At 45.5% G+C, this 12500-nt stretch overlaps 1 protein-coding gene across 1 annotated transcript in view; it reads right to left on the bottom strand.

Moving 5' to 3' along the window:
- The window catches only part of LOC143297621 (uncharacterized), a 14502-nt gene that overhangs the window by 1069 nt on the left and 933 nt on the right, over window positions 1–12500 (bottom strand). The window contains exons 1-5 of the mRNA XM_076610038.1: window positions 12171–12500; window positions 10214–10658; window positions 7970–8149; window positions 3251–3384; window positions 1389–1632 (exon numbers count right to left, since the gene is read on the bottom strand). The exon at window positions 12171–12500 is cut by the window's right edge and continues 933 nt beyond it. Of these exons, the coding sequence (XP_076466153.1) occupies window positions 1389–1632; window positions 3251–3384; window positions 7970–8149; window positions 10214–10658; window positions 12171–12500 (1333 nt within the window). The remainder of the gene's footprint in view (window positions 1–1388; window positions 1633–3250; window positions 3385–7969; window positions 8150–10213; window positions 10659–12170) is intronic.

Below are 12500 nucleotides of genomic sequence, written 5' to 3'. Positions count from 1 at the left end.
ACATTGTACACACACGTGAATAGAAAACGAGATAAGAAATAAATAAATGAAACTTGAAAAGAGTCTAAGACTCGAAACGTCGTATTCTCATCATCTGAAGGTATCTTTGATATTACACCATAAATTATTATTCTTTATTTCGTTTTACATGGTCAAGCAGTCACCTTTTGTCATGTATGTACATGGAAAGCTATAGAAAAACACAGATGAAGGCGGAAAGGGAAGCTATTTTGGAAAGTGGATGCTTTGAAAGAAAAGTCAGACTTGAAGGAGCTAAGTGCAGAGATTTGACGGAGCGAAAGAAGGAGCTCATTCCTGGTAGTCAGTTCCAGAGACAGAGAAAGAGCAACGGCCATTTGTGGAGTGTTTGTCATCTGGGGAGCACATGAAGATCTGCTGATACCAGTTAAAGAAACGAAAGCATCACTGGTGTAGGCCACGTCTGAAATTCCAGTGGCTTTGCTAATGCAATCACCCATGGACTTGTTGAGTGTGGAAACCTAGAAGCGGAGACAAAAATAAATAAATGAATGAATAAATGAATGAATAAACAAACCCAAAACAACATAACACGATGGACTGACAACACTGCAGAAAGGACGGGAAAACTACTACATTGCCGAGACACAGGCTCCGACACATAACTCACAGACTTAGAGGAATCTGGTGAACAATTCTTCTTTGCGGTGCCCCAATGACTAATTACAAACTTAAGGTAATCGTAGTAGTAGTAGTAGTAGTAGTAGTAGTAGTAGTAATAGTAGTAGTAGTAGTAGTAGTAGTTTCAGTTGCAGTGTATGAAGGAGGTGTCACTGTGTTCGGACAAAACCTTATACGCTACACCATGTCTGTAAGGCAGATACCTGACCAGCAGCGTACCATAACGTGCTAGTCAGAACTTGAATGCATGCATGTGTGTGTGTGTGTGTGTGTGTGTGTGTGTGTGTGTGTATATATATATATATATATATATATATATATAATTCCTGGACCTATCAGAGTGGATTTCTACAGAAGGTTGCTTGAGGACAACACGAGTGTTGCCACGGGATCTTTTTTTCAGTGTGCCACGTGCGTGTGGGACCTCAGTTTATCGTCTCATCCGAATGACTAGACGTTCAGTTTGATTTTCCAGTCAAACGTGAGAGAAAAAATGAGGCCAAGATTCGAACCCAGACTCTCACGTACACAGACACTATAGTGGCAGATAAGCATATCCATTGTGTCACCTCTTTCAGTAGCACAATCAGCAGTATTTGAATCTCTCTCTCTCTCTCTCTCTCTCTCTCTATATATATATATATATATATATAAGGCCAAGCGTTTTATGAATAACTGTCATTATTGATATTCCTCATTTCCAAAGTCTCCAACAATGCAAGACTTACCAGAGTCGCTCTCAAACAAGGCGCGGGCCAAATCCAGGGCTTTTTCCGTGCACGTGTACCCATACATGGAGTACAGGTTGTCCACAGCGAGTGCCAGCGCAGCGGGGGACTGGTCCTTGTGGAAGGGGTGGATGGCGGTGGCGTCGTTGGAGAACTGAACGATGGCCAGTCTGTTGTGGGTCGGGCCGTCACCAAAGCCTCCACAGAACAGCTCGGTGAGGGTCTTCACCGCTTCCTTGATCATCTGGTGGTCACAGAGAACCCACGGGATGATGCGGTGACAATGTGGTGTTCCTCAAGTCCTTTCTCACTGCCAATCTTAATAATATGTTGTCGTTCTGGTTTTGTCAATGTCGTGTTAGACTTATCGCCAGTCTGAATGTGTTGTCGTTCTGATGGTTTTAGTGTAGTGTTAGACATGTCCTTTCTCCCTACCCAGTTCAACTGTTCTCTCCCCCCCCCCCCCGCCCCGCCCCCCCCCCCCCCTCCCCCCCGCCCAGTTCAATGTGTTGTCGTTCTGATGGCTTTAGTGTAGTGTTAGACATGTCCTTTCTCCCCGCCCAGTTCAATGTGTTGTCGTTCTGATGGCTTTAGTGTAGTGTTAGACATGTCCTTTCTCCCTGCCCAGTTCAATGTGTTGTCGTTCTGATGGCTTTAGTGTAGTGTTAGACATGTCCTTTCTCCCTGCCCAGTTCAATGTGCTGTCGTTCTGATGGCTTTAGTGTGGAGTTAAACATGTCTTTTCACCCTGCCCAGTGTTGTCGTTCTGATGGCTTTAGTGTGGAGTTAGACATGTCCTTTCTCCCCGCTCAGTTCAATGTGTTGTCGTTCTGATGGCTTTAGTGCAGAGTTAGACATGTCCTTTCTCCCCGCTCAGTTCAATATGTTGTCGTTCTGATGGCTTTAGTGTAGTGTTAGACATGTCCTTTCTCCCCGCTCAGTTCAATGTGTTGTCGTTCTGATGGCTTTAGTGTAGAGTTAGACATGTCCTTTCTCCCCGCTCAGTTCAATGTGTTGTCGTTCTGATGGCTTCAGTCAGTGTGTAGTGTCAGCTTCCTTCTCATTGCCCATCTCCCCGGAGAGACAACCCTTCTGTTGTCGTGGGTTCCTTTTCGCGCGCTATGTGCATGCCATGCTGCACAAGGAACCTCAGTTATTTGTCTTATCCGAAGGACTAACACCCAGCCCAGCACTCAAAGTTTAGTAGTGCGTGTGTGGAATTGAGAGGGGTGTGTGTGGGGGGAAGGGGGGGCAACAAAAATCCTCGTCCGTATTTGAGAATCGATCTATTCGACACTCACATCAAAGACATATTACCCACTAGGCAACCGCGCCACTAAATCCTGAGATGCATATGGGAATTGATCCAGTAGACACCGGCTTAATTCTTAGTCGCGTGTATCACCACCACCACCATTGGGGATCCGTTTAAGGAGGCGTCACTGTATTAGGACAAATCCATAATTATACGCTACACCACACTTGCTGGGCAGATGACTGACCAGCAGCATAACCCAACCCGCTTAATCAGGCCTTGAGTGCATGCTTATATCTTTGTGAACCTATCAGAATGGGATTTTTTTTCTGCAGAAATTTGCCAGAAGACAACACTCTCGTTGCCATGGGTTCTTTTTCAGTGTGCCAAGTGCGTGCTGCACACGGGACATCGGTTTATTGTCTCATCCGAATGACTGGACGCTCAGTTTGATTTTTCCGAGAGAGAGAAAGAGAGAGAGAGTGATTCGAAGCCACACCCTCACGGACTCTCTCTATATTGTTGGCAGCTCAACCATTCTGCCACCTTCTTCAAGCAGATCAGCTGACTGACCGAGCGATCTCGCGGGAACTCTTCACTCACTCACCGCCATCTCCTCCTCGTCCACGCTGCCCGAGGCGTCCACGATAAGGACGATGTCCCGGGGACCCTTGGTCCTCCTGAGGAAGCTGGCCCTGAAGTTGTCCGCCACCAGCGTCGCGTTCTCCGCCAAGGGCGTGTCTGCGGCACCACAGAGTCATGTCCTGCTCTTTCTCAGCCCGTTATGTGGATATAATTACCCCCACCCCCACCCCACCCCATCTCCCCCTCCCAGTTCAATTTTATTTGATTAAACAGAAGAACAAAATGTATGGTCAGAACACAGCTTTTCCGTTGGCTGCCAATCACACACACACACACACACACACACACACACACACACACACACACACACACACACACACACACCAATCGCCTCCCTCACGCTGCACGTAGGGCCTGGTGTACCACACACACACACACACACACACACACACACACACACACACAACCACACACACACACATACACACACACACACACACACACACACACACACAACCACACACACACAACCACACACACACACATACACATACACACACAACCACACACACACAGACACACACACAGAACCATCACCTCCCTCACGCTGCACGTAGGGCCTGGTAAACAACAACGCCACACACCACACACACATACTCACGCACGCACACGCACACACACACACACACACACACACACACGGTGTGTGTCCATCGAGATCGATGATGACCATCGTTGTCATCCAGCTGGGGGATGGGGGGAGGGTGGTGGTGGAGGGGGATGCTCATGAATCTATCTGTGAATGTGCAGATGGCTGAATAGTCCAATCTGCGCACGAAATGTTCGCTGACAGTTGGGGCAGACAAAGACAGGCATATCATTGTCAGGGAGCTTGTTTGCCCGTGACTTTCTGGCCTGCCTCTTCTGAAAAGCTGCAGCAGTCCTGTTGTCCTCGCACAACTTGGCGCTTTTGTGCACAGCAGCGCGCCATTTGTCACGGTCCACTGCAGATTTCTCCCAGGAGTCAGGGTTGATATCAAACGCTTTCAGAGAGACTTTCAGAGTATCTCTGAAGCGCTTCTTCAGACCTCCGTGTGATCTCTTCCCTTGTTGCAGCTCACCATAGAAGAGCCTTTTGGGCAGCCGATGGTCTGGCATGCGCGCCACATGTCCAGCCCAGCGAAGCTGGGACTGCATCAGGATGGTGAAGATGCTGGGAAGGGTGGCTTTTGCAAGCACCACCGTGTCTGGGGTCCTGTCTTGCCACTTGATGTTCAGTAGCTTCCTGAGGCATGTTGTGTGGAAGTGGTTCAGCTTCTTGGCGTGTCGTTGGTAAACTGTCCAAGTTTCGCAGGCGTACAGTAGTGTGGGGAGAACTACTGCTCTGTAGATCTTTAGCTTGGTCTCAAGACCAATGCCTCTTCTGTTCCAGACATTTGCATAGAGTCTGCCAAAGGTTGCGCTTGCTCTTGCAATCCTGACGTTCACTTCATCGTCGATGGTCGCATTTCGTGACAGTGTGCTGCCAAGATATGTGAACCGCTCCACCGCACTGAGTCTCTGACCGTTGACTGTGATGTTGGGCTCAACGTGGGGTTTCCCTGGGGCTGGCTGATGGAGAACTTCAGTTTTCCTCGTGCTGATGGTAAGGCCGAAGTTCCTGCTGGCAGTGGCAAACTTGTCGACGCTGAGTTGCATGTCAGCTTCAGATCCAGCTTTGAGGGCACAATCATCAGCAAACAAAAAGTCTCTGATGATGTCTGTCATGACCTTCGTTTTTGCTTGAAGCCTTCTGAGGTTAAACAGCTTGCCATCTGTTCGGTACTTTAGGCCGATTCCAACATCGCCATCTCTGAAGGCATCAGTAAGCATTGCAGAGAACATGAGGCTGAACAGTGCTGGAGCCAGGACGCAGCCTTGCTTGACACCATTTGTGACAGGAAAAGGAGCAGATGTTTCGCCATTGTCCTGGACTCGAGCCTGCATGCCTTCATGGAATTGGCTGACCAAGGAAATAAATTTCCGAGGGCATCCGTACTTGGCCATGATCTTCCACAGTCCCTCTCTACTCACGGTGTCGAAGGCCTTAGTGAGGTCGACAGAGGTGGAGAACAGATCAGCATTTTCTTCCTGACTTTTCTCTTGCAGCTGCCTTGCAGCAAACACCATGTCGGTGGTTCCGTGCTCTTTCCGGAATCCACATTGGCTCAGGCAAATGACCTTGGTCAAGTTGTGCTGTGAGGCGGTTTAGTAGGATCCTGGCAAGTATCTTGCCTGTGATGGAGAGCAAGGAAATGCCCCGATGGTTATCACAGGCTTGCCGGTTCCCCTTTCGCTTGTACAAGTGAATGATAGTTGCATCTTAGAAATCCTGGGGGATCGTCTCTTCTTTCCACGTGAGTGAGTACAGCTGATGGAGCTTCTCAGTCAGCACAGTGCCTCCATCCTTGTAGACCTCTGCTGGTATGGAGTCTGAGCCAGGTGCTTTGCCACTGGATAGCAGACGGAATGCTTTCTGGGTCTCAAGAAGTGTTGGCGGATCATCCAGTGCTTTGTTGATGGGGACTTGTGGGAGACGGTCTATGGCTTCACCATTTATAGAGGAAGGGCGATTTAAGACACTGTTGAAGTGCTCAGCCCAGCGTTCGAGAATTTTCTCCTTCTCGGTGATAAAGGTATTCCTATCTGCACTGAGGAGGGGGGATGATCCTGAGAATGTGGGGCCGTAGACTTCTTTTAAGGCATCATAGAACCTCTTCATATCGTGCCTGTCAGCATATCCCTGGATCTCATCAGCTTTGTCACTCAGCCACTTATCTGACGTAACTTCTGCTGAACAGTCCTGCGGATGGCATTGTACGCATCCTTTTTTGATGTGGACTTTGGGTTGCTCAGGTAGGCTTGATGCAGACGGCGTTTCTCATCCAGAAGCTGCTTGATTTCATCACAGTTTTCATCAAACCAGTCTTTGTGCTTTCTGGTCATGGGTCCCAGGGTCTCTGAAGCTGTACTATAGATCAGCTCGTGCAGGGTCCTCCAGTCAGACTCCACATTCTGGTTGTCCAGAGAGGCGGATTCCAGACGATCTTCCAGCAGCTCCACAAAGGTCTGTTTGATGGTGATGTTTTTCAGCTTAGCGATGTTGAGCCGTTTAGGAGCCTTCTGGCCTTGAGGGCGTCTCTTGGGTTGGATTCGAATATTCAGCTTCGAGACTACAAGGCAATGGTCTGTCCAACACTTGGCGCCGCACATGGTCTTTGTCACACGTACATCTTGCCTATCTCTTTTTCTGACGATGACGTAATCGATGAGGTGCCAATGCTTTGAGCGAGGATGCATCCATGACGTCCTGTTACGGGTAGGGAGGCAGAAAACTGTGTTGGTTATTAGCAGTTCGTTCTCTGCACAGATCTGAAGCAAAAGCAATCCATCTGGGTTGCAGTGGCCCACGCTGTGCTTTCCAATCACTCCATCCCAGTCAGAGCCAACTCTAGCATTGAAGTCCCCAAGAATGATGAGCTTGTCTGCTTTCGGGATAGCAGCAATGACAGAGTGAAGGTCCTCGTAGAACTTCGCCTTCACTTCATCTGGGTTGGTCATGGTTGGGGCGTAGGCACTGACAATGGTGAGGTGCTTCTGGCCAGATGCCAGTGGAAGTTTCATGGTCATAAGCCTATCGTTGACTCCCTTTGGGATTCCAGCTAGCTTGCTGACAAGTGCTGTTTTTACTGCAAAACCAACGCCAGCCTCACGTCGCTCTTTCTCTTTGTTTCGACTGCTGATGTAGGGTCCCCGCCAGCCGCGGTATGCTGGCCAGGGTGATATGGAACAGGCAATTTTTAGAGCACCTTTTCTAGCCCCTTCCTCATACCAGGGAGGTGAGCAGTGCATTCCTAAAGAGGGCTGCTCAGACGCTCAGACGGCTGCCGAGCTCCATCGCTGCTCCTGTCGATGAAGAACGAACCTATGGCCTGAGCCGCCTGCGTGCAGGTCTGCGTCTGCGACTGCCAGTGTACCCACACCTGTCGTTTCGTCGCTCGCCTGTCGCCACAGGACTTGGGGGTGGTGAAAGGAAGAAGGATGAAAGGTCATTAAGGATGACTGATGACTTGCGCGATGAGTTTGTTTAAAGTGAAGAGGAGTTGCGCAACGTCGACCTCACTCTCTCGTCCGGGTTCACCAATTTCCAGTGGCGAGACTAAGTCGAGACGACTGGAGGATGAGCACGGATGCAGTGGATGACCAAGATATCCTTTCGGTGTCTCATCTTGCTCTCTGCACACCACAGTGCGTTGCTGTAAGCGCCTTCTTCTCCGTTGAACAGATAGGTTTCTTCCGCAGATTCTGCCGGATCCAGACTTCGCATGCATGGGTAGACACACCCCGGGGGCCAACTGCGTGTGGCATGCACACAGCACGGTGGAGCTAGATGGCCGTCGGTGGCTCTCCTAAGCCGACGCCCTTTTATGGATCTCGTTTTTAATTCCATAAGGGTGTCTAGCCACCCGCCTCACCAGTCCCGGAAGGTAGCGGTGGGAGTGCCAGTTTAGTCGCCGGCAACCCGACCCTGAACAGGTTGTACTGGATTACAGGTTACCAGTAGCAGATCCGGTAACCTGTAATCCAGTACAACCTGTTCAGTGTCACACACACACACACACACACACACACACACACACTCACACACTCACGCCCATCACACACACACACACACACACACACACACACACAGAACCATCACCTCCCTCACGCTGCACGTAGGGCCTTGTGTCCAGCACGTGATGGGGCCGTGGACAGGTCAGTCCTGGGGTCAGCACGCTGCCCCTCTCCCTCACCTGCACCCCGAACCCCACAGGCAGGGGGGACCACTCGCTCCACGCGGACAGACTGCAGGGAGGTAATGAAGGGCTGGTGCCGGATGCTGTCGAGACATGATTTGTAACATCCATCGTTTATGCAGTTCAGGTGCAGTTGTCATAAATTACCGGTTGAGACTTGTAGACGTCACAATATTCCCCACGTGAATTGCGTACTGGTCGTAACTGCAATATGGATGTGACTGGGGACGAATTTCATCTTATTATGGAATGCCCGGAATTTGCAGACCTTCGTAATGAGTTCATTACAAAGAAATGTTTGAATTCAAAATCCGTTTTGAATCTTTGCAATTTGTTGAAAGCAGGGAGGAGAGTGTGTTTGAAAGGTAGGGAAATTTATCCAAACAAGAAAAAAAGAGCAAAGATTACAAGATGATATTACCGTTGCTTTTTTTTCATGTTTTTATCACCAATTTCGATGTTGTTGTTTTTTTGTTTTTGTTTGTTTGTTTGTTTGTTGTTGTTGTTTTTGTTTTTTTGTCTGCATTTCACTTGTTTGGTGTATAACACCAATGTTGTTACTTTATATCCTCTATACCCCAACAGGGGTCAAAGGATTAAATATTTTCTAATCTTCAAGACAAGGCAAGGCAAGAAGTGTATTTGATGTGCTCCCGTTGGGGAGGGGGGGATTGAAACGTTACATACATTCATCTTTCACACACACCATACAACAACAACAACAACAAAAAAGAGCGATGTCAAAAACAAGAAATATGCCCATTCAACCGATCACTCAAATATACATTGACATAATGTTTTTTATGCTACATTTATATAATTATTTCATTGACAATGTAAACAAAAATCTGTTCCCTATCAATACACCCAATTTTAATGAAAAGAACGTCGTGCAGAAGACACAAAGGAGTTAAGTTTTAACATTTTTTCCCCTTTTTTCAGAAAACTAAGTAGAATTTCTTGTCGTTTGGGCGGGTATCAAAATATCTACATAAACATTTTTGTCTGATGCTTTCAAATACGGGTACACAAACAAATAACGAAACTCATTAGCGATGTCGTTTGGGAGCATTTATCACAGTTTCTCTCATTTATAGGTAAATTGTCAAAACGTTGTATATTAACAGGCAAAGGATTATTGGTTGTTCTTAATTATGTTAACCCAGTTAAACATTTATTTGTTAGCTTGTAAAATAAGCATCTTGGTCAAAGTTTGGTTTAAACATCTGTAATTGAGAAACATTGTCTCGTTATCTACATATCATACCAATCTTACAAAAGTTTATCTTTCAAATAGACCACACAAGGAATGGCAACCAGATGAAATTAAACTACTTGCAATGGTGAACAGCTAAAACCAATTTGCCATTGCAACCAGATGAAATCAACAGAACAACTTTACAATGGTAACAAGATAAAATCGAACAACTCGCAAGGGTGTCCAAATAAAATCAAACTCATTGAACTAAGTCCACCCCCCTCCACCCCACAAACACACACACACACACACACACACATATAAATATATCAGATACAAAACACAGACAAGCTTTAACGAAACTCAGAATAAGCGCGCATGACCTAAAGATTGAGAAAGGTAGATATTTAAATATTCCACAAGAAGACAGATTGTGCAACAAGTGTAACATCCTGGAATATGAAATCCATCTTCTTGATCATTGTATTAAATATAAAAACTTAAGGCAACAATTTTAAAAGGATATTCAAAATTCGAATAACACAGGACATAATTATTCCCAGTCAGGTGATGCAAACAGATGATGAATATATACAAACAAGAGTGGGAAAATTTGTTTATGAATGCTGCTGCAATTTACTGCATTAACTGATTGATTAATTGTGTGTTTTTTCATTCGTTCATTCATTTACCATTGCACTTGTGTCTTATAAACCTTACGGTTTCATGACAATAAAATCTGTTCTGTTCTATTCTATTCTATTCACACACACACACACGCACACACACACACACACACACACACACACACACACACAACACACACAAACACACACACACACACACACACACACACACACACACACACAATCGCGCGCACACGTGCACACACACGCTCCCCCCCCCCCCTCACCCCTCCCCCCCCCCCCCCCGACACACACACACACACCTGTTGTTTTTGTTGCCGCCACTCCCGTTATTGATGTTGTCGTTGTTGTCGTCCTCTCTGAGACGGTCTCTCCAACGATGATGGTGGACGCTGGACTCCACGCTGAGGACTCCACTTGCAGTTCCGCTGTTGTGCTTTTGGCACTTTCCGTTGTCTTCACATCTGCCGTGACATCTGTTGATCCATCTGTCCCGGCATCTGTTGCTCCTGTTGGGGACTCCAGGGTCGTTGGGCCTGCTGTAGAATCTGTAGGCGTTGGTGTTTTCGAGGTCGTCGTCGTCGTCGTCGTCGTTGTTGTTGTTGTTGGTGGTGGTGGTGTTTTGGATGACTGTGTCCCTGCTGGTGTCTCTGTTGGGGGTGTGGAGGCTGCTCTCGTCGTTGCAGTGGTCGTAAGCGTTGTTCCTGGTGATGTTACTGTGCCCGTGTCCGTGGCTTCTGTCGTGTCCTGTGATCAGATCGTATCCGGACAACAATTACAACAACAAAGCAATACTAATGCTGCTGCTACAACTACTGCTACTAGTAGTAATGTTGTTGTTATTATTATTATTATTATTACTATTGTTGTTGTTGTTGTTGTTGTTGTTATTGTCATTGTTATTATTGTTATCATCATTACTATTATGATACTAATACTGATAGTGATAAGATTATAACAACTACTACTACCACTGTTACTAACAAAATGAAATAATAATAATAATAATAATAATAAGAAGAAGAACTAAAAACAGATAATAAAATACAATTACTATTAAATAACACTACTACTACTATTACCACTACTACACTACAAATGATAATAAAATTAACAATAATGATAATAATAAGGATAATGATGATGATCATGATAATAACGATAATCTATTCCATATAGCACTTCTCAGTGACAAACAAACTCAGTTGTGCTATACAATGTAAACGCCGACGTGCGAAAAAATAACAACAAAAGAACCATTCATCAAAACACTAAAGCGAAAACTTGTATGCACAACCTTTCACAGATATCCAACCAACCACTCTAATACTGATCTATTTTTTGTGCACAGACACACACAAAAAGATCAATCGCTCATTATAATATTATCATTACTATTGTTGATACTACTACTACTGCTACTACTACTACTAATTATTATCATTATTGTTATTATCATAATTATCTAAATTTCTAATTTCATAGCGCCTTTCAATGAGACACACGCTTAGTTGCGCTGTACAAAGTACACGGTAAACGCCGTCGTGTTAAACATGCATTAAAGACTAGAATAAAACGAAAACTTTTCTTGCATAACTCTGCACCGACATCCAACCAGCCACTCAAACACTAGTACATGTTTTCGTACTCACACAAAATTATCACACACTTTACAGCACTCCATCATACGTCATTACCATCATCATCATCATCTTCGTCATCAGCATTACTATAATTATTATTATTATTATTATTACTATTATTATTATTATTATTTTCATTATTACAATCATTATCTTCTCGTTCGGCAGACAGACACACCAGTCTATCGTTATCATTATCATCATTATCATTATCATTATATCATCTTCTTCTCGTTCGTTAGACAGACACACCAGACTATTATTATTACTATTATTATTATGGTTATCATCATCTTCTTCTCGTTCGTCAGGCACACCAGTCTATGGTTATCATCATTATTGTTATTATCATTATCGTTATTATCATTATCATCATTAACGTTGACATTATCATCATCTTCTTTTTTCTCGTTCGTCAGACAGACACACCAGTCTATTATTATTATCATCATCATCATTACCATTATTGTTATTATCATCATTACCAGTATTATTATTATAAGTAGTAGTAGTATATCATCATCATCATCATCTTTTCGTTCTTCATACAGACACACCAGTCTATCATTACTATTGTTATTATTATCATTATTATTATCATCTTCATCATACATACAGTGTATGTCTTGGTCAGTGGTGGGTCAGAAGCCCTAGCCGAATCTGTGTCACCGGTGGTCGTTTCCGGTTCCGGCACAACGGACACCGCTTCCTCAGTAACACCGGGCATTCCCGGCGTTTCTGTTGACCAGGCTGATGACCAGGGTTCGTGTGGGAGACGGGCGGCAGTGGATGCAGAAGGTACCTCTCCGGGAGTCTCCAGGAAACTTTCCAGCGTGCCTTCAGATCCGGGTGCTTTGTCTGTGGTTATTGTGCTGATTCTGTCACCGGATGTCGCTTCTTCTTGTGTGGTTGTGGTGGGTGTAGGATGTGTTGTTGTTGTTGTTGT

This window comes from Babylonia areolata, chromosome 23, assembly GCF_041734735.1.
Source record: "Babylonia areolata isolate BAREFJ2019XMU chromosome 23, ASM4173473v1, whole genome shotgun sequence".
Lineage (NCBI taxonomy): Eukaryota > Metazoa > Mollusca > Gastropoda > Neogastropoda > Buccinidae > Babylonia > Babylonia areolata.
The sequence above is the reverse complement of the archived record's forward strand: the minus strand, read 5'-3'. Positions and strand labels throughout refer to the sequence as shown.